This window comes from Antedon bifida, chromosome 7, assembly GCF_963402885.1.
Source record: "Antedon bifida chromosome 7, ecAntBifi1.1, whole genome shotgun sequence".
NCBI lineage: Eukaryota > Metazoa > Echinodermata > Crinoidea > Comatulida > Antedonidae > Antedon > Antedon bifida.
Window position 1 is genome coordinate 10,733,341 of NC_136232.1, and position 21,655 is coordinate 10,754,995.

Below are 21,655 nucleotides of genomic sequence, written 5' to 3' on the forward strand. Positions count from 1 at the left end.
TACATAATGTGTTAGGATTACTTTTTCAAATAGCGCCATCGAAATAAGTCTAGGGGGAGTAATACCGGATATCGCAACAGCGTAAACTCCAATGACGTCACTAAATAAATGCAACACTTGATCAACCGAAACGCGGCAGACGCTTTCAGCTTCTTGACTTCATCAATATCAAGTTGGAAAAAGTTACCACCATACTTTTCGGCTACTGCCATTTTGCTGTTAGGTAAGATTTTAATTCATGATAAACGGATCGGAAAATATTTATAATTCATCTAAAATGTCAATATTTCAATTCAGGATATTGTCATGTTTTTGCTCATCTGTTTAGATAAGTTTTGACTTAACGTTAAGTCCGCATTCATACCATTTATATAGATAGTGCTCATCCTGGGTTAGTCGCTCCAGGTACGCATTCATAAGATAAGGAAGTGAAGTTGAAATAAGATTCATTTTCATGGAGTAATTTATATTGTTACGATGTTATGTGGTTGTTGTTACCAGTTGAAAGCGAATTTAAGGTCGCCATATTTGAGCAAGTGTTTTAGATAAGTGTGCCGCGCACTGAGAAGAAAATTAATCACTTCGGCTGTCAAACGCCTCCTGTCGCGGAGGCACGCTCCAGCCCAAGGAATGTATAATGTTTTCATAGATTTTTTTAAATACTAATTTCTTTTTTATGAACGATTTATCAGAATTAATTTACATATGCTTCATTTAATGTAAGCAAAAACACAATGACACTTTAGTATCCGACCATTTTATTTACCGTGAATACTAATCAATTGAAATTTGTAATAATGACATTTGATTGGACTTACCTCTTAGACAATGGTAGAGTCCTGTGTGTGTTATCTGGGATGAAGATAGCCAAGTAATTCACCTTTTATGGACATCAAGGAATACATTGATGAATTAATTCATTTCACGGGCCACAATCGAAATGGATTCATTTATTTTATTATTCACTCTTTGTCTGAGATATTAAATAACTTTCTAAAGAGTTTTAATTTGTTTTTCTGCAAGTAATTGGGTTTTGTGATAACGACATTTTTTGTGTTGCGTGGTCTCAAGAAATTTCTAGTAAAGTTACTACTTGATATAATTTGATTGACAAATTGGTAAGAATTAGGGACAAGCTAAGTTGCAGGGATCACAATTTATTTTCTTTTCAAAGAAAATAAATGTTGTTTATATATTTTAAAATTTTTAAAGGTAAAACTACTCTCCTTATTTATCGTTTCTTTTCATCTATTTACTGCATCTTGTATAGTGGGTGAAAATTATTTAGTTTTTCACTCATTTTAAGTGGTTATGCCAGAATTTGTTTGACCACATGAACTCTAATTTTCCATTTTTGTTTATAAAGGCTTAAATTCCTTTATTAATATCTAAATTATTTTATTTTACTGCCATTTATTCTGTCAAGCACTCAAATGACAATAAGGATCTAATCTTATCAATCAATTTAATTTTCCAATTCTACTTATAATACTGACGTAATCAAAATATTAATATTTGTTTCATTAATTTCTTAAATCGCTTGCATTTTAAGGTGCAATGTTTGGATTTGTTGACAATATACCTACTTACTTTTCAATGTAAACACTCCTATCCAACTTGAGTACTTACTCAAGTAAGCTAGCCTTCATGCTCCATTTCAATAAGTATTTACTTAAACAGTTGACATTCACAAACGAACCTGTATTGTTATTTTAGCTATGATATTACATTTTAAATGAAGGTGCAATTCTCCTATTACAGCTGTGCTTTTAGGTCCTTGAATATTTACAGGCTTCTTCTTGTTTTAGCTCTGGTGCCAATATGGAACATTGTTGTGTTTTTTAGGTTATTATATTACGGGTTCTTGATTAAAAAAAACTGTTTCTAACTAATCTGATGATCTGACTATTGTTATGTTCTGTTAATTGATCATTTAAAAGTTTAGTTTGTAGTCAATATTCTTTGGATTAATTTCTTTTAAATATCATTTACTCGTTGCTACTGTTTGACTTTTTTTGTGAATATATTGGATAGCAAGAATGAAATGAATCCCACAGCCATTTGATAGTGCTAGTACACGCTGTAGTTATTAAGTTCTATCTAAGTTAGTAGCACAATACACGCTCAGACCATTTGACACAACAGTGGGGTATCCATGTAAACAGTCTATTCATTTTGTGAAATGTAGATTTTCTCCTCCATTTCGTTGAAGTTATAGTATAGTTGAAGTATACGCAAATCCAAAGGCAAATTACTGAAAAATGACAATGCTGTGGGTATCAGTGGCTGGATCTCAATGGAGATACAAAAAAAAGCGCGAAAAGCTAAATTAAAACGATAAAGTAAAACAGCCAGAAAAGTTAGCAGAGCTTTCAGGCAACACAAGCCCTTCATCAGTGGTAGAACTGTATATATAAATAACCTACAACATTCAAAGTTTGAAATTAAAAACAGAATTTTAATGAGACTGCTTTATCTACTACTATTTAGTTTTATTTGTTAAATTAAGATTATTTTTGTTAATCCTGCTTACTGTTTTCTCATTCAAGAAATCATGTTAAGTACATACATTAAGTTGGTGATAAGCTTTGATTAGCTTAATAGCTATACCTTATCACCAGTTGTCAATTATTTTGGTTTGTTAATTATCCAAACCTTTTTCTGACAAATTACTGAAACATGTGTTGAAATAATCATTAATTAAAAATAAGACAACAATTACACCTTACTACCTTGGCGTTAATTAATAAGGTAAACATCTGGGAAGATTGAATGCACATTGCTAGAGTAGTAGTAGCTTCTACACTATCAAACTAGTTTGACAAAAAAAGTGTGATGTGCCCAAATATGGTAGTGATATGCTCAAATATGGTAGTGATATGACATCATCATGTGTATATATGGGCACATCACATTTTTGTTGTCAAACTAATAGTGTAGACAGAGGTTTAAGAATTAGTCCATGGGTAGTATATATGTATATGTGAACTTTATTCAATCAATCGTACATTTTTTTGGTATTATAATGGTAACCATAATAATGTGTATTTACAGTGATTTTTACAAAATTTGTAATAACAGTTTTGTTGTTATTCTAGGTTGGTTTAGGTACTTTTTATAATTCAACATGGGGGACACAGAGGCTGAGGAACGAGCCAAGAGAAGGGAGGAAAGGAGGAAGAAGAGACAGCAACAAGACAACACAGAGTAAGAGAACAATTTGTGTTTTTACAAAGTAGCATAACAATAAATAACTTCTGTTTTTAAAACCAAAAAACAACAGTATGGACAACTGTTTAAATTGTTTTAATGATAATAATCAATAACACAGATCATTTTATTTGATAATATGGAGCAGTCTAAAAACTAAAAACTTCTGGTCAACCTTATTTAAAAATCTGAAAAACATTGCCCAAAAATAACTTTTCATAAAATGTCGAAAACTCTCCCCTTAGTATATATAGTACTTGAAATAAATTATGAAGTAAGCTGTTCTGGAAAGTTAGGGGTGTCTAGAAAACTCAGATCTGAGTACAATGTATTGAGTGGATGGAATAAACATTAAAACATGACAGTTTTGATGACCTAGAGGGCATCTTAGTTATGCCAGTGGTATGCAGGCAGGTCTGGTGATGGACAATTGACCAATTTCCTTCCAATGACCATGTCTATCAACACCTGCTAAGAAAGCATTGTGATCTGACAATTTAAGGCTGTGTTCACACTGATGAAGCAATGGTGTATAAACGTAAATGCTGATAGCAAGGTAAAATTATGAATTGCAGTGAACAAGACAAAAGAGGTATTCAGATACAGGGTAACACTTATCATAGAACTTGCGTCCATCAGGGCCCTTCTTGTTATGGAAAGTTCCAATGTTGTATTATATCAATGTTGCAAAATTTGCCAATGTCGTCTGCTAAAACACTGTTGAACAAATATTAAGTGTGAACAAGGACTTAACAACTTTATTATGTATTCTAACCCATGTTTTAATTTCTAAACAATTATTAAAATTACATTGTTTTCATGCCAACAATAATGTGTTTTCTTTGAATAACCATATTTTTAAAAGATAATTTGTTTGATATAAATAACAAATAGTTTATTTTCAAAAGAAATTGAACCAAATTGAACTATACAATTTCTAATCTGAAAGGAAAAATACAATTATTAAGTTCAATAATCCAATAAAATGTTATTTTCAGTTATCAAACAAAATATCTTTAAAATGTTTTTATTTTTTGCAGATTGTGCTCTTTATTGCATGGCGTGGTTCTACATTTTAATATTGGTTTGATTGTGTATCTATTAATAATTGTTTTGTTGCATGCTTGTTGTTTTTCTGTATCTGTTTTAGACTAACCAGTATTGATGATGATTTGGAAGCAATGCGTAAGCGTAGAGAGGAAAGGCGACGACAACGGGAGTTGTACGTGCTTGGTTTTATAACTTTTTTTATTTTCTTTTATGCTGAGAATCTTAATATTTAGTAATATATTATTTTAACGAACTTTAAATAAATTTGTGTTACCCAGGAATTAAAAATTGTTAGGATGGTGGTACTTCAGCTTAGCTTTTCCACAAAGGATAATACAGTAATTTACAAAAATTATGCAGGCATGTTTCTAGTTTCTTTTATTTTGATGATATACACTAACGATATTTACACATTGAAACTATAAAAACTGGTGTGTACTATGAAATTCAATGAAAGTAGTTAATAAATCATTTGTAGGTTGGTTCAATTATCTACACCTGTTTCTAGTTAATTCTTAGAACTGACAAAAACCCACCTAAACATTCACTCTGCTGACCTTGTTTTGTTCTTCCAGCAAAATATGTTCTGTACAATTTTTAAGATAAACATAATTAATTAAATGTATTTGCTTTTTTAAATAAATAAGTTATTTTGTTATTCTTTTCTAGACAAAATTATTTTTTCACTTTACAGAAACAAACTTTGTAAATGCAATCTTACTTTTTAATTTTATACAAAATTATTTCCTCCAATTTTGTAAATGCTTTCAAGTTTTGTACCTTGGTGGTTTCACCGCAAACTTGCTTGATGGTTTATCAGTGTTTGTGTTCTAACATAATCTATAACGTAATATTACAATTTTACTGGAGGTTTTTTTAAATTAACATTAAGTCATTTCTTTTGTGTATAACACAATGTGTTTGAGATTGATTCCTCCTTTAATTTTCGAATATGTATATTTAAAAATTAATTTCTTTGGCCGAAAAAAATATATACTCTATATGTATCTAAACCTGGTTGTTACAAATGTTACCAAAACAAAGAAAATGTAAAAGATTCTTGAGTGATTACTTGGGCAGATCAAAACTTTGCTTTAAGTTGGTGGGAAGAGGATATTTTTCCTTGGTTTTTCTTTTTGTTTTAATCATTTTAATTGTTAGTATGACCTCACTGGAAAAAATGTTTTTCTTATTCTCAATGAGTACCAAATAAAACAAACATATATTTCCCCTTTTCCCCTTCAGTTTAAAATCAGTCCTTCACTAGATCGGTTCTTACAAAACAGTTGGAACTGTTTTGTGAACTATTCATTGTTATTGTTTTAATCAAGGGTATCGCCATGTCTTACGTTCAGTATCTTTCTGTTATTAAGCCATACTCATGTATCAGTAGACCTAGTTCAAAGAATGTCAGCTATGCCTGGCATGTGGTCTTTACCAGGCACAGCTTAAGCATAATAGATGTAGGCCTATACAGTATGGAAATATGGAAACCATAACAAACCATTACAAATTAAAATATGTCGGTTTCATATATTAAAGACCACATTTGGCCACTGTGTTATATTGGTTTTATAGCAGTAATAATACTATATACAGTAAACATTAAAAAACATCTGAATTAAGTCAAAAAGTAGTTGAATTGAAAGTACTTCCCTTTTTCATAAAGGTTTTTAAGATTTAAAGATATTTTATTTTTAATTAGTATTTTATACTGATTGATTATGAATGCTTTACTCAAAGGAATGGGCCTGCCGATGACGTCGATTCAGCACGGAAGGAGAGACAAGAAAGGAGGGCTAGAGAACGAAGAGAAGAACAACCAGAAGAGGTGGGTTCCCTTTTTTTTTTTCAAATCCACTTAAAAAAAAAGATTAATTAATTAGTCGGTATATAACCCAGTGGTATATCATACTAATTAAAAACCCAAGCATTCTTTTTACTTCTTTATAATGATGTAGTGATGAGGTGTTAGAGCGCAATGTAGTAGCAGATACAGCTTGCATTACCATGTATTTCAATGCATCTCTTATAAAGAATAAATAACATGAATTAACTTTAAGTGCGGCTGATATAAATACATAGGCTCAATATATACCTGAGTGATATGCCCTAACAGCTGGGATAATAGGACCAGTTAGTGGTGGCAATAGGCCAGAATAGTGTAACAGACCATAGCCTACAAGGCAATGCAAATATGTTAAAACTGTTTAGCAGGGGCATCTACAGATCATTAACATAATTTGTCATTTGATCATGTTTAATGGAATCGGTTTTCCAGTTTTGAAACTTCTGTAATGTATTCAGCTTTAGACCTAGCTCAAGCTTTTGAACATACAGTACTTTAAAAAGAAAATAGTTTGTAAAGTTTTTGTTTGTTGAAAGACAAATACAGAACATATGTTCCCTAAATTAACGACTCCTTTAAAATAGAGACTATTCTTCAGATGAATATTATAAGCTCTGTCTACAATATCAAACTAGTTTGACAAAAGTGTGATGTGCTCAAATATTGTAGTGATATGCCCAGATATGGTAGTGATATGACATCATCATGTCTATATGGGCACATCACATTTTTATGTCACATAAAGTTTGATAGTGTTATAATATTAGGGACTTAAACTGCTACCAAAGCACAAACAATTGAAGGTAAATTTATATTTACTGACAGGTTTGTACCTTTTTTACACAGTATTTGCAGTGTATGCACCCATTATTAAAACTATACTTTCAATTTATTTTTCAATTTTTGGTTTAATTTTTATTTTCTTATTAACAACAATTTCGTGTTTGCCATACAGTCTACATACGTATCACGTCGCCGCCGAAGGGAATTAGAAGCAGAGGCAGAAGCAGCGAAAGAAAATGAAGTAGAGGTAAAGAGCGCCCACTAACACCGACGGTAGTAGCTTACCGTTGTCATGTCATAACTATCTATCTATCTAACACTTAACTCTATTCTTCTCTATATCTTCTTTAGGCTTCATTTCAGTACTGTAGTAGAATCATTGTTTAAAGCTCTGTTTACAACTATCAAACTAGTTTGACTAAAAAAGTATGATGTGCCCAGATATGCTAGTGATATGCTTAAAATATGGTAGTGATATGGGCACATCACATTTTTTTTTCACAAATATGGTTCATGCTTACATTTCTTTTATAGTAAAAATTATAGTATTTCTTTCACCATAGTAATTATTATTCAAAAAACCAAACAAATTTCAGTAAAGCTTTCATGATTTATGATTTTATGAACCAAAAATCAATTATTTAAAATTAAAAAGTATGACCAATGCTAAAAGCAAAGCACAATATGTTACAATAATTTACTTTAAATTTTTGAAAAATCAAGAAACCTTGTTTTGCCATTTAGCAAAATAAATACAACATCTCTAAAGTGCCTCTCCTACTTGTAGTAGTATGGCGGACGTCTGTCGCAAACGACAATGTCAACATCTTAATTCATACAGAAGACAAGTTTCAAATTAACTTTCACCATATAAATGTACCGGGTACATTAATGTAAATTGTGTACATTGATGTAAATTGTGTACATTATATCTTGATGTAGTTTGCTTAATATTTCTACATGTGTAATATGTATACTGTTCTATATACTGTTGATTTATAACTTGCCTAAATCTTATTTTTCTAAATTTCTATCTCTTTTTCTAAAATCTTTGATGTTAATATTGTGTAATGTACTATCTATTAATAATATTGAAATCTATCTATATACTCTTTTTCTTTCTGGTATAATTACTATTATGTAATTAACACAATTTTAATATACGTCCTTTATATATGTCCTTTTTGTAACTAAAACTTTGTAAAGTGGTGTTTTTTTAACAACATTAGATGAGAGAGAATGCAATGAATAAGAGGGAGGGAGTAATGGGTGAAAGGGAGGATAAAAGGGAGAAAGGAAGGGTGAAAGAGATGAAGGGTTAGAGGAAGAATGTATGTTGTAAGAAGGGGAAGGGTGAGTTGGTTTAAAGGAAGAGTGAGACACTATGAATATCATAGGCACGTACTATAATGTTTGCACATTAAAAAGCATAAACTACCATATCACGATATAGAAAATAGAAAAGTGCAAAATAGAAGAACAGAATAATAAATATAGTATGTACATAGTAAGAAAGTTGACATATAGTTACATTACACAAGTGAAATCTGCACAAACTCTTCTATGTATTGTATTATATAATGGATTCAACTTTGATTAATTTCTCACATCACGCTAAAGCCCAAGCAAGAAGAAGTAAATAAAATTAAACCCCAGGAACCAGAAATTGTGGAGAATGGCATGGCAACTGTAGAGGACACCAGTGGTAACAAAAAAGATGCGGAGGAGGTACCAGTTAAATTAAGTTCTCATCATTTTGATTTCGTCATTTAGCACACCATGATACCGCACATTTTAACCTTCTTTTTTCACCTTTGATATTTCCTCTTAGTGTTACTATACCTTCTATTACAGTAGACCTCCTATTAAGGGGACACTTTTCCAACAAAGTGTCCCTTGAATAGGGATGTTCCAACAAAGGGGTTCTAATGTATCACTAACATCATTATAGATTTTACAATTTTTTACAATCTTCTTAATCTCTTTGTTCTTTCCTATCTTAAAACATACATTTAATTGCCAAATGTCATCTTTTTTAAAGAAGTAAATGTGATTTCAAAGTTTACAAAAAAAATAAATTAGAATTTAGCTGTATGTTAGCGAACCTTCATATAAGTTTTTTAAACAAAAATCTATGATTTACTATTAACATTTAGTTTTTGCAAAATTGATAGAAATTAAATGTCTTTTAGAAACATATTCAGATTGTTTATAAGGGACAGGGGAGTAAAAACTATTTTTGACATAAAACAATTTTCAAATATTTGATTCCAACTAGAATTTATCAATAGTAATATATTTCCCACAAAATAATATAAATTTGTTGAAGTAGTACAACCTGTTTTATAGCCAGAAATGTCTAGACTGTAGGCCTCTGATATATGGTATTGGATGAATTAAACTGATACAAAGATAGGTGTTGCACACCATTCATAGATACATAACTCTCAAAGCTTGTCACAACCTCATACAGCCTTCTAGCAAACTTGGATCCCTTAGAATGACAACTGTTAGCCCTATAGCATTTTGTAGTATAAATATTGACCTATAAGACGTGCAGTGAATCCTATCTATTCAAGATGGTTTGGAATGTGTAGATGTACATATTTCTATCCCTTGGAATGTATAGAGTGTTAGCCAATCAAATGCCTGTGTTTACACATTTACTACTACACGCCCCTTGCTATTGTATAGTGTTTAAACTCCTTTCCATATCAGAATTACATTATATGCCTCCATTTAAGACTCCTATTATTAAATTATACCTCCAAAACACAACCATGTTCTTGAGACCTATTTTAATCATTATCAATCTATCATCATTTTACTCTTCATATTTTTCTTTTACATTAATATCCTATCCTTCATTGTTATAGACATCCAATCAGGTATCTTACTTGAATATTTTAAATGTATGAAAATATTTCAACCAAGTATTCATAATGTAATTACTATATTACTGAATTTGTATATAATTCAATTCTGTTTTATTTCAAGCATTCAAAGCATCTCAAGCTGGACTGCACTTCTGGTTTTTATTCCTGGATATCTCAATTATTATTTGATCACATTATTTTGGAATTATGCACTTTCTTTTTTATTGCACATTTTGTTTATTACCTTTACTAATGGTTTGGTTTGATCTTGATTACAGCAACCTACAGTAAATGGAACAGCTGTAAGTATGCACAAATGTAATGAATAATTGTATTAGATATAATATTTTTAATACAGCAGAACCCCTATTAAAAGGACATCTTCCAGACCAATAACGTGAAAAGGGGTTTGGACATAATGTTAAAACATAATATATTATACTTATTCATTCACACAAAAGATGTTCCCTTATAAGTGTTACCCCTGAACAGGAGAGTGTCTCAAATGAGGGGGAGCTTTACTGTTTATTTATACTGATTATCAATGTGTAACTGTGATGCTACAAAATATTGAACAAGGCAGAGTAAGTTACTATTTGAGTATAACTCAAAATTGGCTTAGGTTGAAGAGGAACTGATCTCACTTGAGATTTTTGCTATAATTAGTATAGAAGAATTACATTACCAACGCAAGTGGTACATTTAAGGTTTATACAATGGATTGTATTCACTGATAGGAGGAAGATGATAGTGCTCAGAAAGAGGAGGAAGAACGGCAACAAAGAGAGGAGGAAGAACGGCAACAAAGAGAGGAGGAAGAACGACAAGAAGCAGAGGAGAGGCAGCGACAAGCTGAAGAAGAAGCTGCCAGGCAACGTGAGGCTGCTGAGCAAGCGGAGAGAGAGCGGAAAGCAGCAGCTGCAGCAGCAGAAAAAGAGGCTGAAAGAAAAAAGCAAGAACAAGTGAGAAAGTCTTGTAGTGTTCTTTATAGCGTCCTCGTCTCATGGAAGAGATAGGATAGTGATGATTATTATTGATTATGTGTACAAATTACAAAACGAAGCCAATAATGGTGATTATGATGATTATTTAAATAAATTTGATTTATTAAATGCCTTTAGAAACAAAAAGCGGCAGAAGAAGAACGAAAACGAAAAGAGGCAGAGGCAAAGAAAGCAGCAGATTCTAAAGTAAATCAATTTCCATTTCATATTCGTAAAGCGTATTCGTGTTGACGAATATCACCAGTCATATTCGTAACTACAAAACGAGTATAGTTTTTGATCTATTATTTTGCATTGAATCAAGAATGATTCATGATTATAATATAATTATAGATAATTTATTGAAAGTAATTTACTAAAAATGCCAGGTCAATTTTGATATATAGCAGTTTTTAAAGTCCTCAGTCGTTCTATGTTACGCTAGGCTGGGCAACCAAACAACATGTACCTGTGCTTCGTTTCAATTTACCGCAGTCATATTTTGGACGGCACCCTCAATATTAAACATGGCAAACAGATTTTTACTGGTTTACGAAAACAAATACGCTTGTGTGACGTTTTTGTTATTGTATTCGAAACCTTCCTCATATTATTCAATGATTCTTATATTGTTTGTATTAAATACCAATAAACATGCATTTGTACTTGGACCATCGAAAGTCATTGAAACGATTGACACAAGACAAATAGTGTAAAACATGATGACAACATAAATAGCGACTTGCTAACGCAATGTCTACACGTGTACTTTACAATGTAATATGCATTAATTATTTCAGAAATCAGATGAGCCAAAAGCAGATTCAGGAAAGAAGAAAGGAAAAGGAATTCTATCAAAATTAAGCATAAACAGAAAAAAGAAAGGTGGACTAAAGGTATGCACATCAGCATTACGATCTTATTTCATTAGGTAACCTAAATATGTATGTTTATTTATCTTAGTTTGTTATCATCCTAGTATAAACATGCTTTTAGACTGCAAGTTATTCTGATTTTTTTTTTAATGAAACAATTATTCTGTTAAGGCCTTGTTGATGGACAAAGCGAAAGATAGTTTGAAAAAAGAAGCTGCAGCAAAAGAACAAAAGAAACAGGACTTTATCTCTGCGCATGTGGCGGCAATCAACACAAACGGAATGGGGGATGACGCACTGGCCAACCTCTGTGCTTCCCTCTATGATGACATTCTTAAAGTTGAAGGAGATATATTTGATATTGAACTGTTCATCCGTAGACAAGACTGGGAGGTACAGCTGTTTATTAAACTTAAAATGTTATTACATTCAGTGGCTTTGAGTGCTCACTGGCTAAACCAACGAGCCCCAGAGCATATAGGGGCCCCTAAAAAAAGCCAATAAAATATGTCAAAAAAGGCTAAAAATGGCATGGGTTCCTAAACCAGAGGCCTCAGGCCTCTGCATTAAGCTACTGATTACATTGCATATTTCCACATCTCTGAAGGAAATGTATTGAGTTTATTATGTTTGTGGTGAGAGCCCCATGGATCTTTCTTTAGTTCACTCACCTCCAAATATGGGCATGACAGATCAAACATTCTGATGAATTAAAATGTTTTTCTTCCAAAGATTGCTGAGTTACAAGGTCAAGCCAATGAAGCCAAGGGCAAATTGTAAGTTTTCGCTTGTATCATAATGATTAATTATCAATATTTTCCCTAATATTTACCACATTTTCATGTAATAACTAGACAATAATACAGTCTGAGAAAAAGGCAATGTTAAAAAGTAGAGTAAAGTAAATGTTTGAGACACTATCAAAGCTCTGTCCACACTTTCACTATCAAACTTTATGTGACAAAAAAAATGTGATGTACCCATATATGGACACAATGAAGTCATATCACAAATTTGCTGATTGTGGCAACTGGACATACAGGTACTATAGATTTAAATTTGAAAGTTAAACAAATATTAAAAGCCATTCTTCTTCAAACAGAATAATAACATGTATAGAACAATCTTCATCAAAGCACACCAGCTAAACAGATAAATTACAGTTTAAACTATTTGTTAGACAAACATTGACTAAAGTTGTACTTTACTTATTTTTTAACAGCATTAAACCACAACTTAAGAAAGTTGAAAAACAACAGAAGATTCAAGTTGAAAGTACCCAAAATGATCAAATGAGGAGCGGTATTCTATCACTGAAGCATACTGGGCCAGCTTTGTAAAAACAATAAGGTAAGAGGGGTTTTCATTTTGGGGGTGGGGGTTGGGTGAAACTACTCTAAATCTGATTACTGAATATGATTTACTGTATAACTAATGGTGAAGTTTACATATAGTTCTCTATAAATATTATAAGATACCATGAACATTAAATAGGTACAATTGATGTGATCTATATGCACATACAATACATCTGAAAAGTGATACTATGTTTTTTTACATTGAGTAACAATGGGGAGAGGAGGGCTGCCTACTCTGGATCTTGTAAAATAATAACAACTGAAAATGAATGTTTAAACAACCATACAATGCTGATACTCGGTGAATTTTACATTGAGAAAAAATACATAAATAAAGGAAAGGGTGGAAGGGGTGTTGGCTAAACTCTGGATCTGGTAGGCGCCGCACTTCTGGCTGCCGTGGGTCTGTTGAGGGCCTAATCTGAATGTACTCAGTTTCCAGTTAAGGTTGAAGACCAGAATAAAAACCTTTACCTTTAATACAACCATGTAATGGAAGTGAACTTTACATTGGTAAACAATTAAAAGCTATGTTTTTATTTAATTTTTCATTTTTTCCAGGTAACAGAGATGGCAAGACAGAAAGCGGTGGTTAATGTTGACACCAATAAACTTCAACTAAGTCGGCTAATTCAGAAATTAGCCATGTATCATTACAGATACCAATGAACTATAACAGTGGATACAAACAACGTACTGTAGCATAGAATATTTAGCCAGGCTATAAAAATGTTAGATATCGTCTTCATTTTATGATTTTAAATTTTAATTCTTTCTGGAACTTGAAAGAGAGAGACTTCTCTAAATCAGTTAGTCATTTAGGTAGGTGCAGTGTTTAATAATAAAAATATAAAGTTGGAACACAATTCATTTATGTTCAACTTTTTAATTAGATTATTTCTTTGCTTGAAAAACTCCATTGTGTAACATAGTAGGATATAAACATACTCTATTGACACTTGTGTTTCATACTGTAAAATTAATAATATATTATGAGAATCAAGAATCGAAGAACTTGATATTTAAGTAAACCCAAGCTCTCAATATGCACACCAAATATGGTAGTTTTATAGCCATATATAGAATTATACTGTAGAGATACAGTGGCATTTACATAATATGGCACATGGATTTCCATGTGGCATATCCTTTGGTCTGCAATATGTTAAAGACAAAAAACCAGAATCGCTATAGCAACATGTAATCAAAGTAATACATGCCGTCATGCCTGGATTTAATTTCAAAATAAAAAGTCAAGAAAATATACTTTTAATTAAGAAATTAAGCAATTTCACAACTTTTGTTACGACTACTTTAAAATTCCTTATTTAACAACTTGTATAGAAAACGAACGATTTTTCTTTATATGTACGAAGCGTAGTATTTATGATCAGTAACCATAGAAACCAATATCGATGTATTTGCTGTTAAAATAAGTAGAATTGAATAAAATCAGATAAATACAGAAATTGATACTTCCAAAGAACATATGTTGTGGTGAAATTTTTGTTCTGGTTGTTTTCAATTAGCGTTTGTGTGAAAAGGGCAGCACCATTAGTGAAAAAACATCTTGCACAACAAAATAAACCTTTAGAACATTTGTAGGTAGGTTTATTGTTACTAACCCAAACTTAGATATATTATAATATTAGATATATAAATTGTAATTTAGGTTATTCCATAAAAAGTACAGACAGTGGCGTCATGGCTATGAGCGCTCACTGGCTAAACCCAGGATCTTATGGGGCCCCCTGAGCAGCGTCCAGAGGAAAAACAGGCATTCAAATATGTCGAAAAAGGCTAAAAATACCCGAGGCCTCTAGCGTTGGACGGCTACTTGGGGTTCCTAAGACAGGGGCCTCAGGCCTCTGCGTTACGCCACTGAGTTACCGATATCAGATAAGACTGGTTCTGTAAATCATAGTGGCTTGATATGCCTGGACTCTAGAGATGACAGGTAACAACAAGCTACTTCTGAAATGAATTAAAGGAAACAAGAAAAAGGGACGCATCCAATATCGGGATTTACATTTCTCTTTCTTCATGAACAATATCAACAGATGTTTCAGTATTGCGAATTTAAATGCAAAACTCTTAGTAGAAATACCTGTACAATCATTTTTTGCAATGTTATTGAAGAATGTAAATAGACTATGTCTACTGATTGAGGTGAAGCTTATAGCAAGTTTTCTTTGTTTAGAAATCAAAATTATTTATTTTCTTTTTGTAACTTATTGTGTTGATATAGTCTTTCGTATAAACGTCAAACTAATAAGATATTAAAATTTGTATTTAAATGAATCAAATAGTACTAATTCGTGGTACATAGTTTGAACTATTATATGTTATTGTAAATTAATGTAAAAAAAATATGTTTAAGAAAAAAACGTTTAAAAAAATAAATTTAGATATTGGTTAATTTAATTGCGCTTTTCCCCCAAACTAAACAAAGACCGTCTTTGTACGACTCAATTTTATTCATTTGAAACAATTGCATGCATGGTAGAAATTTGTTTACAATTCTTTTTTTATAGATATTAAAAAAAAAACTGTATTGTTTATAACAACAGAATGCGAGTCTAGAACAATATATTCTTTCTGAATAAATATTTTCTTTGCTAATGTTATTTACTTTTATTTTTTTACAAAATTTGTTCACATTTTGTTAAATGAAATATACACTATAATAAACTAATTTTATAAATCTGTAATTTCAAATTATTAAATTCACCTGTGGGTTACAAATTGGGTGATCTATGTCATGCCCCTGGAACCAGTGTGTGAATTTAAAGCTCTGTCTACACTATCAAACAAGTTTGACAACAAAAATGTGATATGCCCAAATAAGGTGGTGATATGCCCAAATATGGTAGTGATATGACATCATCATGTCCATATTGGGGCACATTACAGAGTAGACAGAGCTTAAGAGGAGGTTATTCTGAAGTTGATTAAGCACTTTGGTAAAAGAGTATACTGCAGTACTTCAATTTAAACTTACCTGCTATCAAAAATGTATAATACACTATTTCTCTCAAAACTGGAATTTCATCTAATAAAACACACTTTTCAATGTCATTTTTAAGAGTTTTAGAAAATAAACCAAACTGGTTTTTTTATTGCAAGAGTGTAAGGAAGTTTTTAACCGAAAGTTCTTTCCAATCCTTTTGAGTGAACGATAGTCCTTCACAAATTTTGAGTGTAATATCAAATGTTCCTTCTCCAAATTCAAAATCGATTGAATACTCACATGCTTCAGTAATTATTGCGTAAGGTTCGACACGACAAAACAAACAACTGATCAATAAACTCAGCTTCAATAGAATACGTCTTGTAATGTTTGTAATATCTTTATGTGAATACTGCCACCACACCTACTAGTTCCGTGATAATCAATCATGATGATTGTGGGAACTCATAACGATGAAGATGTGTTCAAACCAAGACAAGTCTGCCTTCCGCACTAATCTTTAAAGGGGCGTCACCAATCGAAGAAACATGAATGAATGCGAAAGCATCATTGGCAACATTGTTAAACCGTAATACAGAACCAGGATTTTACATAAAACGGTTACGTCAAGTTTTACCCGGATGTTGTAATTTGGCCGCAAGATCCGGATGAGAATTCTTAAGGTGAGATGAAAGTGTTTTCAAAAGTTTCGGTGAACAACTTTTAAGTTGCCTGAGTAGCGACGTCTTTTCACCCTGACAAATAATATTGATTTTTAGTGCATTTTTAATGAAGAAACCGTCAGCCAAAGTGGCGTTATAAAAAAGGTAATGATGATGATATAAAAAAAAAACAAAATCTTACTTGATTGACTTCAACAAAAAAATCTGTCAGTAGAGATAACAGCATGTTTGTTTGTTTGTTGTCTACATCACATTCTTCCTCCTTATCGCCATGGTGATTGTTGCCTGATTTCTGTATACTTGCAGTGTTTGTTGTGGTTTCTGCCTCCTCATTACTAGAAGATGACTTTTCTTGCGTAGTGCGGGTAGAATCACTCGTGGTTGTTTTCACAAATTTCTTTGCAATCTCTGATGAAAATCTCCTCAAACGTTGTGTGCTTGATATTAATGTTTTAAGTATGGAGAGGAGAAATCTAAATAATGTTGAAACTGAAATTAAAAGTACAATAAATGTTCAGCGATTGGCAGCTACTTTACATATGTTTACTCCATTATGTACGTACATTACCAGTGGTTTTCTTAATAACACAATCTAAAGATGTATTTACAAGAAAAGTCATGCCTTCCACATAAACTAAAGTCTTGTTTACACTATCAAACTTTATGCGACAAAAAAATGTGATGTACCCGTATATGGACATGATGGTGTCATATCACTACCACATTTGGGAATATCACTACCATATTTGCGCACATCACACTTTTTTGTCAAACTAGTTTGACAGAGCTTTACATTACATAGAATCATCACCCAGATGTACAAAACAGCATATTCTCTAGTTTAGTACAGTATCTAGTATAGTCACACAGAATTTCAAATGGGTGCTCACGATGAATCAAGGGAATCATAATACCTTGTTCATCATCTCCCATGTCAGAGTTGACAAGCAACACTTGAAGAATCGACACAACAGAAGAAAGCGCCCTCTCTCTTCCGACAATAGTCACAACATCATCTTCACATATTGTTTCTAAATATTCATAGAGTATTGGGAAAACTTGACTGCAACATTCGACTATAAAAAAATGAAAATTAATAAAATGAAATGAAAAAATGAAAATTAATAAAATAAAGGAATAACTGATAACAAGTTTGATGAACAGTACTACTGACAATTTTTAAAACATCTCTTCTCCTAAAGTTCTGTCTACATTATCAAACTTAATGAGATAAAAAAATGTGATGTGCCCATATATGGACATGATGATGTCATATCACTACCATATTTGGGCATATCACTACCATATTTGGGCACATCACACTAGTTTAAGAGTGTAAACAGAGCTTAAGTCTTACCTAAAACTTTGACTCCTTCTTGCTCTGTTGAGAGAACTTGCAGACAGTGTAGTAACACATCATAACACTCTTCTTTCTTATTCTTCACCTCTTTGCTAGCCTCCACCACAGCCTGTACAAAGTTACTGTTGCTAAGTGACACCAATATATCCTGATCAGAATCAAGTAAAACATCCAACAGACAAGAAACGTTGAATACAAGATCAGCTGAAAAAAACAAAGTACTGCAACATAAACACAGTTGCCACAGGGTGTTGTTGAAGTTTGGGAGCTAACAATTTAAAGGCAAAACATTTTATTTCCAATAATTATCGATCTATAATTTTCCCTATGTTTCATAATTGTTGGGACTTTTATTGTGCTACACGATTTTATTGAGAATAAGCACTTTCTTACCAGTGGGGGGATAGTTCCAGTTTTACACAGTAAAATGTCTATTCATTTGTACACAAATGTAAAAAAAAAGAGGCATTTTTAAACAATTAGGGAAAATAAAAATAATATAAATGTTATGTTTCTGGTGTTTTTATTCAACTTCAGATTTTTATTTTTGTGCTATTATAGCAAAAATGATCCACTGTATACCCACTTTTTTGCAATTTATTACAGTAAGTCTGGTATTTGGTACAATTTGATAGCTGAGCGGATTACAGTTTGGAACATTTAAAAATAGTCATTCATTATAATATAATGATGTTATAATGTGGACATTCCTTGGCATTAAGTGCTAAACATCTGGGTTAAATGCCAATAGGACGTATATATTTTGAATGGGATTTCAAATATTATTACAATTCAGTACTTACAGTTTGTAGAGCTAAGTAAAATAAATGTAAGTGCATCTAGGCTGGTTGAATTCTTCTTAATGTCAGTCAGCCAAGGTTTACAAGTGGCCTGGTCAGCGATGCAGGCGTGTAGTAATCGTGAAAGCTCAACTAGAGTGGGTGGATCTCGGCCTTCAAGTAGGGCTATTAGCAAACTCCTATAGAACAATAAAGAAAATAAATAAAAATTACATATTTAATTTGATATTATATACATCAATTACGTGACTTTCTTACCATATTTGGGCACATCACACTTAGGTTGATAGTGTAGACAGAGCTTAAGATGTTAATGCAATGTCTATTAGACTTAAACTAAAAGAGTTAGGATATCAGGTAGTCTGTGAATACATTACATGTGTTTCTTACCGGAGTTGATCATCTTCAGTAAAAACTTTTCTCATTTGTTCCGTACATGCCATATTAGCTAAGATTCCAATACAGATTTCCTGAAATAAAGAAATAGAATGTCTTCTAAACTATCCTTAAGCATGGTTCCTACAAGGATGTACGCACAACGCAAGCAAGTTGACCAATGACAAGCCACTGTTCAAATCACTTACATTGCGTTATGTCCTTGGGTTGGGTCTGTAGTGGGAACCAAGCGTAAGTCAGCATTACAAAAGTAAATGCACTTACTGTGGTTCTTGGAGAGTTTGTCTTAGCCACAACACTGATCAGCATTTCAGCAGACTTCCATTCGTGGAGAAATGAAACAACTTCCTGAAAAGAATCCGATATTGATTTTTTAAATTTATTAAAGTGTTATTACCTAGGATAAAAATTAGATGCAGTGGCGCAACACACAGGGCAAAGGCCCTGGTTTAGCACTCCTAAGGGTCCCTCCAACGCTGGGTAGTTGCATTGGATTGCTCATGCTCTGGGGCCTCTTGAGCTTGGGGCCCTGGGTTTAGCCAGTGAGTGCTCATAACCATTACAGCACCGCTTCTAATGAACTATGATCACTTGACTCTCATTATTTGGAGAAATGTCATTTAAAAATTAACCACCGCAACTATTGGTTTTTGTTACATATTACACTATTTCTATAGTTATTATAATAAATATTTTAATTTTGTCCATTCTGCTATCCAGGCAGGCTATATTACTTCAAAGGAGAAATGTTTAGAGTGTAATTTACCTTCATTCCTTATATGTAAAGTATCTTATTACCTCATTGGCTGACATATCCCATAATTTGCATAGCTCCTCCTCCAGTTCTTTGTCCATTTCAATCCCATCTGAATTATTATCATTATCCTCATCTTTATCATCTTTACTTTTACTTGGCTCTTTTTCAACACCCTAGAAAAAACAAAAAAAATTAAAATGCAACAAACATAAAGATTGCATTTTTGTAAAAACTATGGAAACAGCTTGACGAAAAAGCTATTACATTGTTTTAATTGGTTCCTCCTCCTGCCGGCTCCCAGTGTAAATCTACTTGATATGTTTCTATAAAAGAGAAGAATGGATAAGCCCTAACTTGTTACTTAGTAAATTATTACCTTTAAAAGATTAACAAGACATGACAAGACCCATTGTTTACTAAACACTGTACTTCCGATTATGTCTGCTCGCAAAACATCTTGATCAATCAGATCCTCTGGGATTGGCGATGGATTTCGATCTGATAAATAAAATAAATAATTTTAATAATTAAATTTTTTGTTGTGAAAAAATGACTTAAAAACTATAATAAGCAGCCGCGTTTTGCAAGTGTTTTGCAGCTGATAACATCTTATTCTTATTCCTGCTGCAACCTCCAATCCACTAGATAAGCCTACTACTAGCTAGGCCTACTACTAGAGGGTAACGGGACGATTCGGCCCTGAGACGATTCGGCCCGGGACGATTCGGCCCTGGGACGATTCGGCCCGGGACTATTCGGCCCGGGACGATTCGGCCCTGAGACGATTCGGCACACTTACATTTATCGGCTTTGATATGCATTTATAATCATAAAATAAGCTTTTTTCCCCAAACTTTATTTTCAGAGTGACTATGGGGTAGCACTACTAGTGATAAAGATGTAATAAAGCAAACATTTTGAAAACATTGTCAAAAATAATCATTTTTTAGTCACGCGAACGATGTAAACAAGTTACGCCCTCTGTTGGCCGCTTGGCGAATGCACGAAATAAACAAGGTTTTCGAAGTAATAAATTGAATATAAAATTACGTTTTTTTAGTAATTTATTATATATATTATATCAACTTTGTCAATATCAATAAAATACGGATTGTTAAACACCTTTAAAAACTTGATAAATAAAAAAAAAATGAATATGAATTTGGTCTAAAGTGAGACGTTTCGGCCCACAAAGTGGGATGTTTCGGCCCAAAAGTGGGCCGAATCGTCCCACCAAAAGTGGGCCGAATAGTCCCGGGCCGAATCGTCTCAGGGCCGAATCGTCCCTGAACCCTACTAGAGGCCTACTACTAGCTAGGCCGCTAGAAAGGACAGGTACGTGAAAGGTGGGCACGTGCCTGCCTCCTCTCTCAAACCTCTCGTAGGCCTAGCTTTAAGTTTTGACTAGCCTAGCCACGCTATCGACGATATGAAAGATAAATTTACACTAATCTTAATTATCAGATTCATATAAAGGATATTTCAGATTTATTTATAAAAAGAACTAATCAGCCTGTAGCTAGGCCTAGGCCTACCCATTTCTGCAGAGCTAGCAGCAGCGCAAGTCCCAAATGTTGGATCTCGCGCGGATTCGGAATGGTGGGTGTTATGTATGGTACGCCAGTATATGGCACGTCAACAGAGTCAAAAATGTGTTATACATCATCGAAAATCCTGCCTCAGATAAAAACAAACAAAACAACCAGTTTCTTTGTTTATTTGTAT

The 21,655-nt window shown here is 32.7% G+C and overlaps 2 protein-coding genes across 7 annotated transcripts; one reads left to right on the forward strand and one right to left on the reverse strand.

Moving 5' to 3' along the window:
• Window positions 1-98: 98 nt before the first annotated feature.
• Window positions 99-15,611, forward strand: LOC144847392 (uncharacterized). 6 transcript variants are annotated; one of them, XM_078703717.1, is made up of 14 exons: window positions 99-223; window positions 3,099-3,207; window positions 4,361-4,432; window positions 6,004-6,091; window positions 7,065-7,139; window positions 8,513-8,620; window positions 10,047-10,070; window positions 10,506-10,730; window positions 10,890-10,958; window positions 11,552-11,647; window positions 11,798-12,019; window positions 12,359-12,402; window positions 12,849-12,976; window positions 13,546-15,611. In XM_078703717.1, the coding sequence occupies exons 2-13, from the start codon at window positions 3,128-3,130 to the stop codon at window positions 12,964-12,966; spliced, it is 1,221 nt and encodes a 406-aa protein (XP_078559843.1). In that variant the 5' UTR covers window positions 99-223; window positions 3,099-3,127; the 3' UTR covers window positions 12,967-12,976; window positions 13,546-15,611. The 6 variants fall into 6 exon arrangements, with proteins under 6 accessions (XP_078559843.1, XP_078559845.1, XP_078559844.1 ...); XM_078703719.1 differs by lacking the exon at window positions 8,513-8,620; XM_078703718.1 differs by lacking the exon at window positions 4,361-4,432.
• Window positions 15,612-15,667: 56 nt separating this feature from the next.
• LOC144847391 (protein saal1-like) lies at window positions 15,668-21,521 on the reverse strand. Its single transcript, XM_078703716.1, has 10 exons — window positions 21,466-21,521; window positions 20,307-20,428; window positions 19,972-20,103; window positions 19,438-19,521; window positions 19,168-19,247; window positions 18,781-18,956; window positions 17,975-18,181; window positions 17,532-17,693; window positions 16,799-17,106; window positions 15,668-16,689 (listed from the first exon to the last, which is right to left on the reverse strand). Exons 1-10 carry the CDS (start codon window positions 21,467-21,469, stop codon window positions 16,561-16,563), a joined length of 1,404 nt encoding a protein of 467 aa, XP_078559842.1. The 5' UTR covers window positions 21,470-21,521; the 3' UTR covers window positions 15,668-16,560.
• Between the last annotated feature and the right edge of the window lie 134 nt (window positions 21,522-21,655).

What these genes read in the sequence shown, in the direction of transcription:
- LOC144847391 (XM_078703716.1), bottom strand. An exon ending in GGGATATGTCAGCCAATGAG is followed by an intron (nt 19,522 to 19,971) that starts GTAATAAGATAC and finishes GATTCTTTTCAG; the next exon opens with GAAGTTGTTTCATTTCTCCA. An exon ending in TTTTTGTTGAAGTCAATCAA is followed by an intron (nt 16,690 to 16,798) that starts GTAAGATTTTGT and finishes ATTATTTGTCAG; the next exon opens with GGTGAAAAGACGTCGCTACT.
- LOC144847392 (XM_078703717.1), top strand. Translation starts at nt 3,128, where the DNA reads ATGGGGGACACAGAGGCTGAGGAACGAGCCAAGAGAAGGGAGGAAAGG. An exon ending in AGGCGACGACAACGGGAGTT is followed by an intron (nt 4,433 to 6,003) that starts GTACGTGCTTGG and finishes CTTTACTCAAAG; the next exon opens with GAATGGGCCTGCCGATGACG. An exon ending in TCCGTAGACAAGACTGGGAG is followed by an intron (nt 12,020 to 12,358) that starts GTACAGCTGTTT and finishes TTTCTTCCAAAG; the next exon opens with ATTGCTGAGTTACAAGGTCA.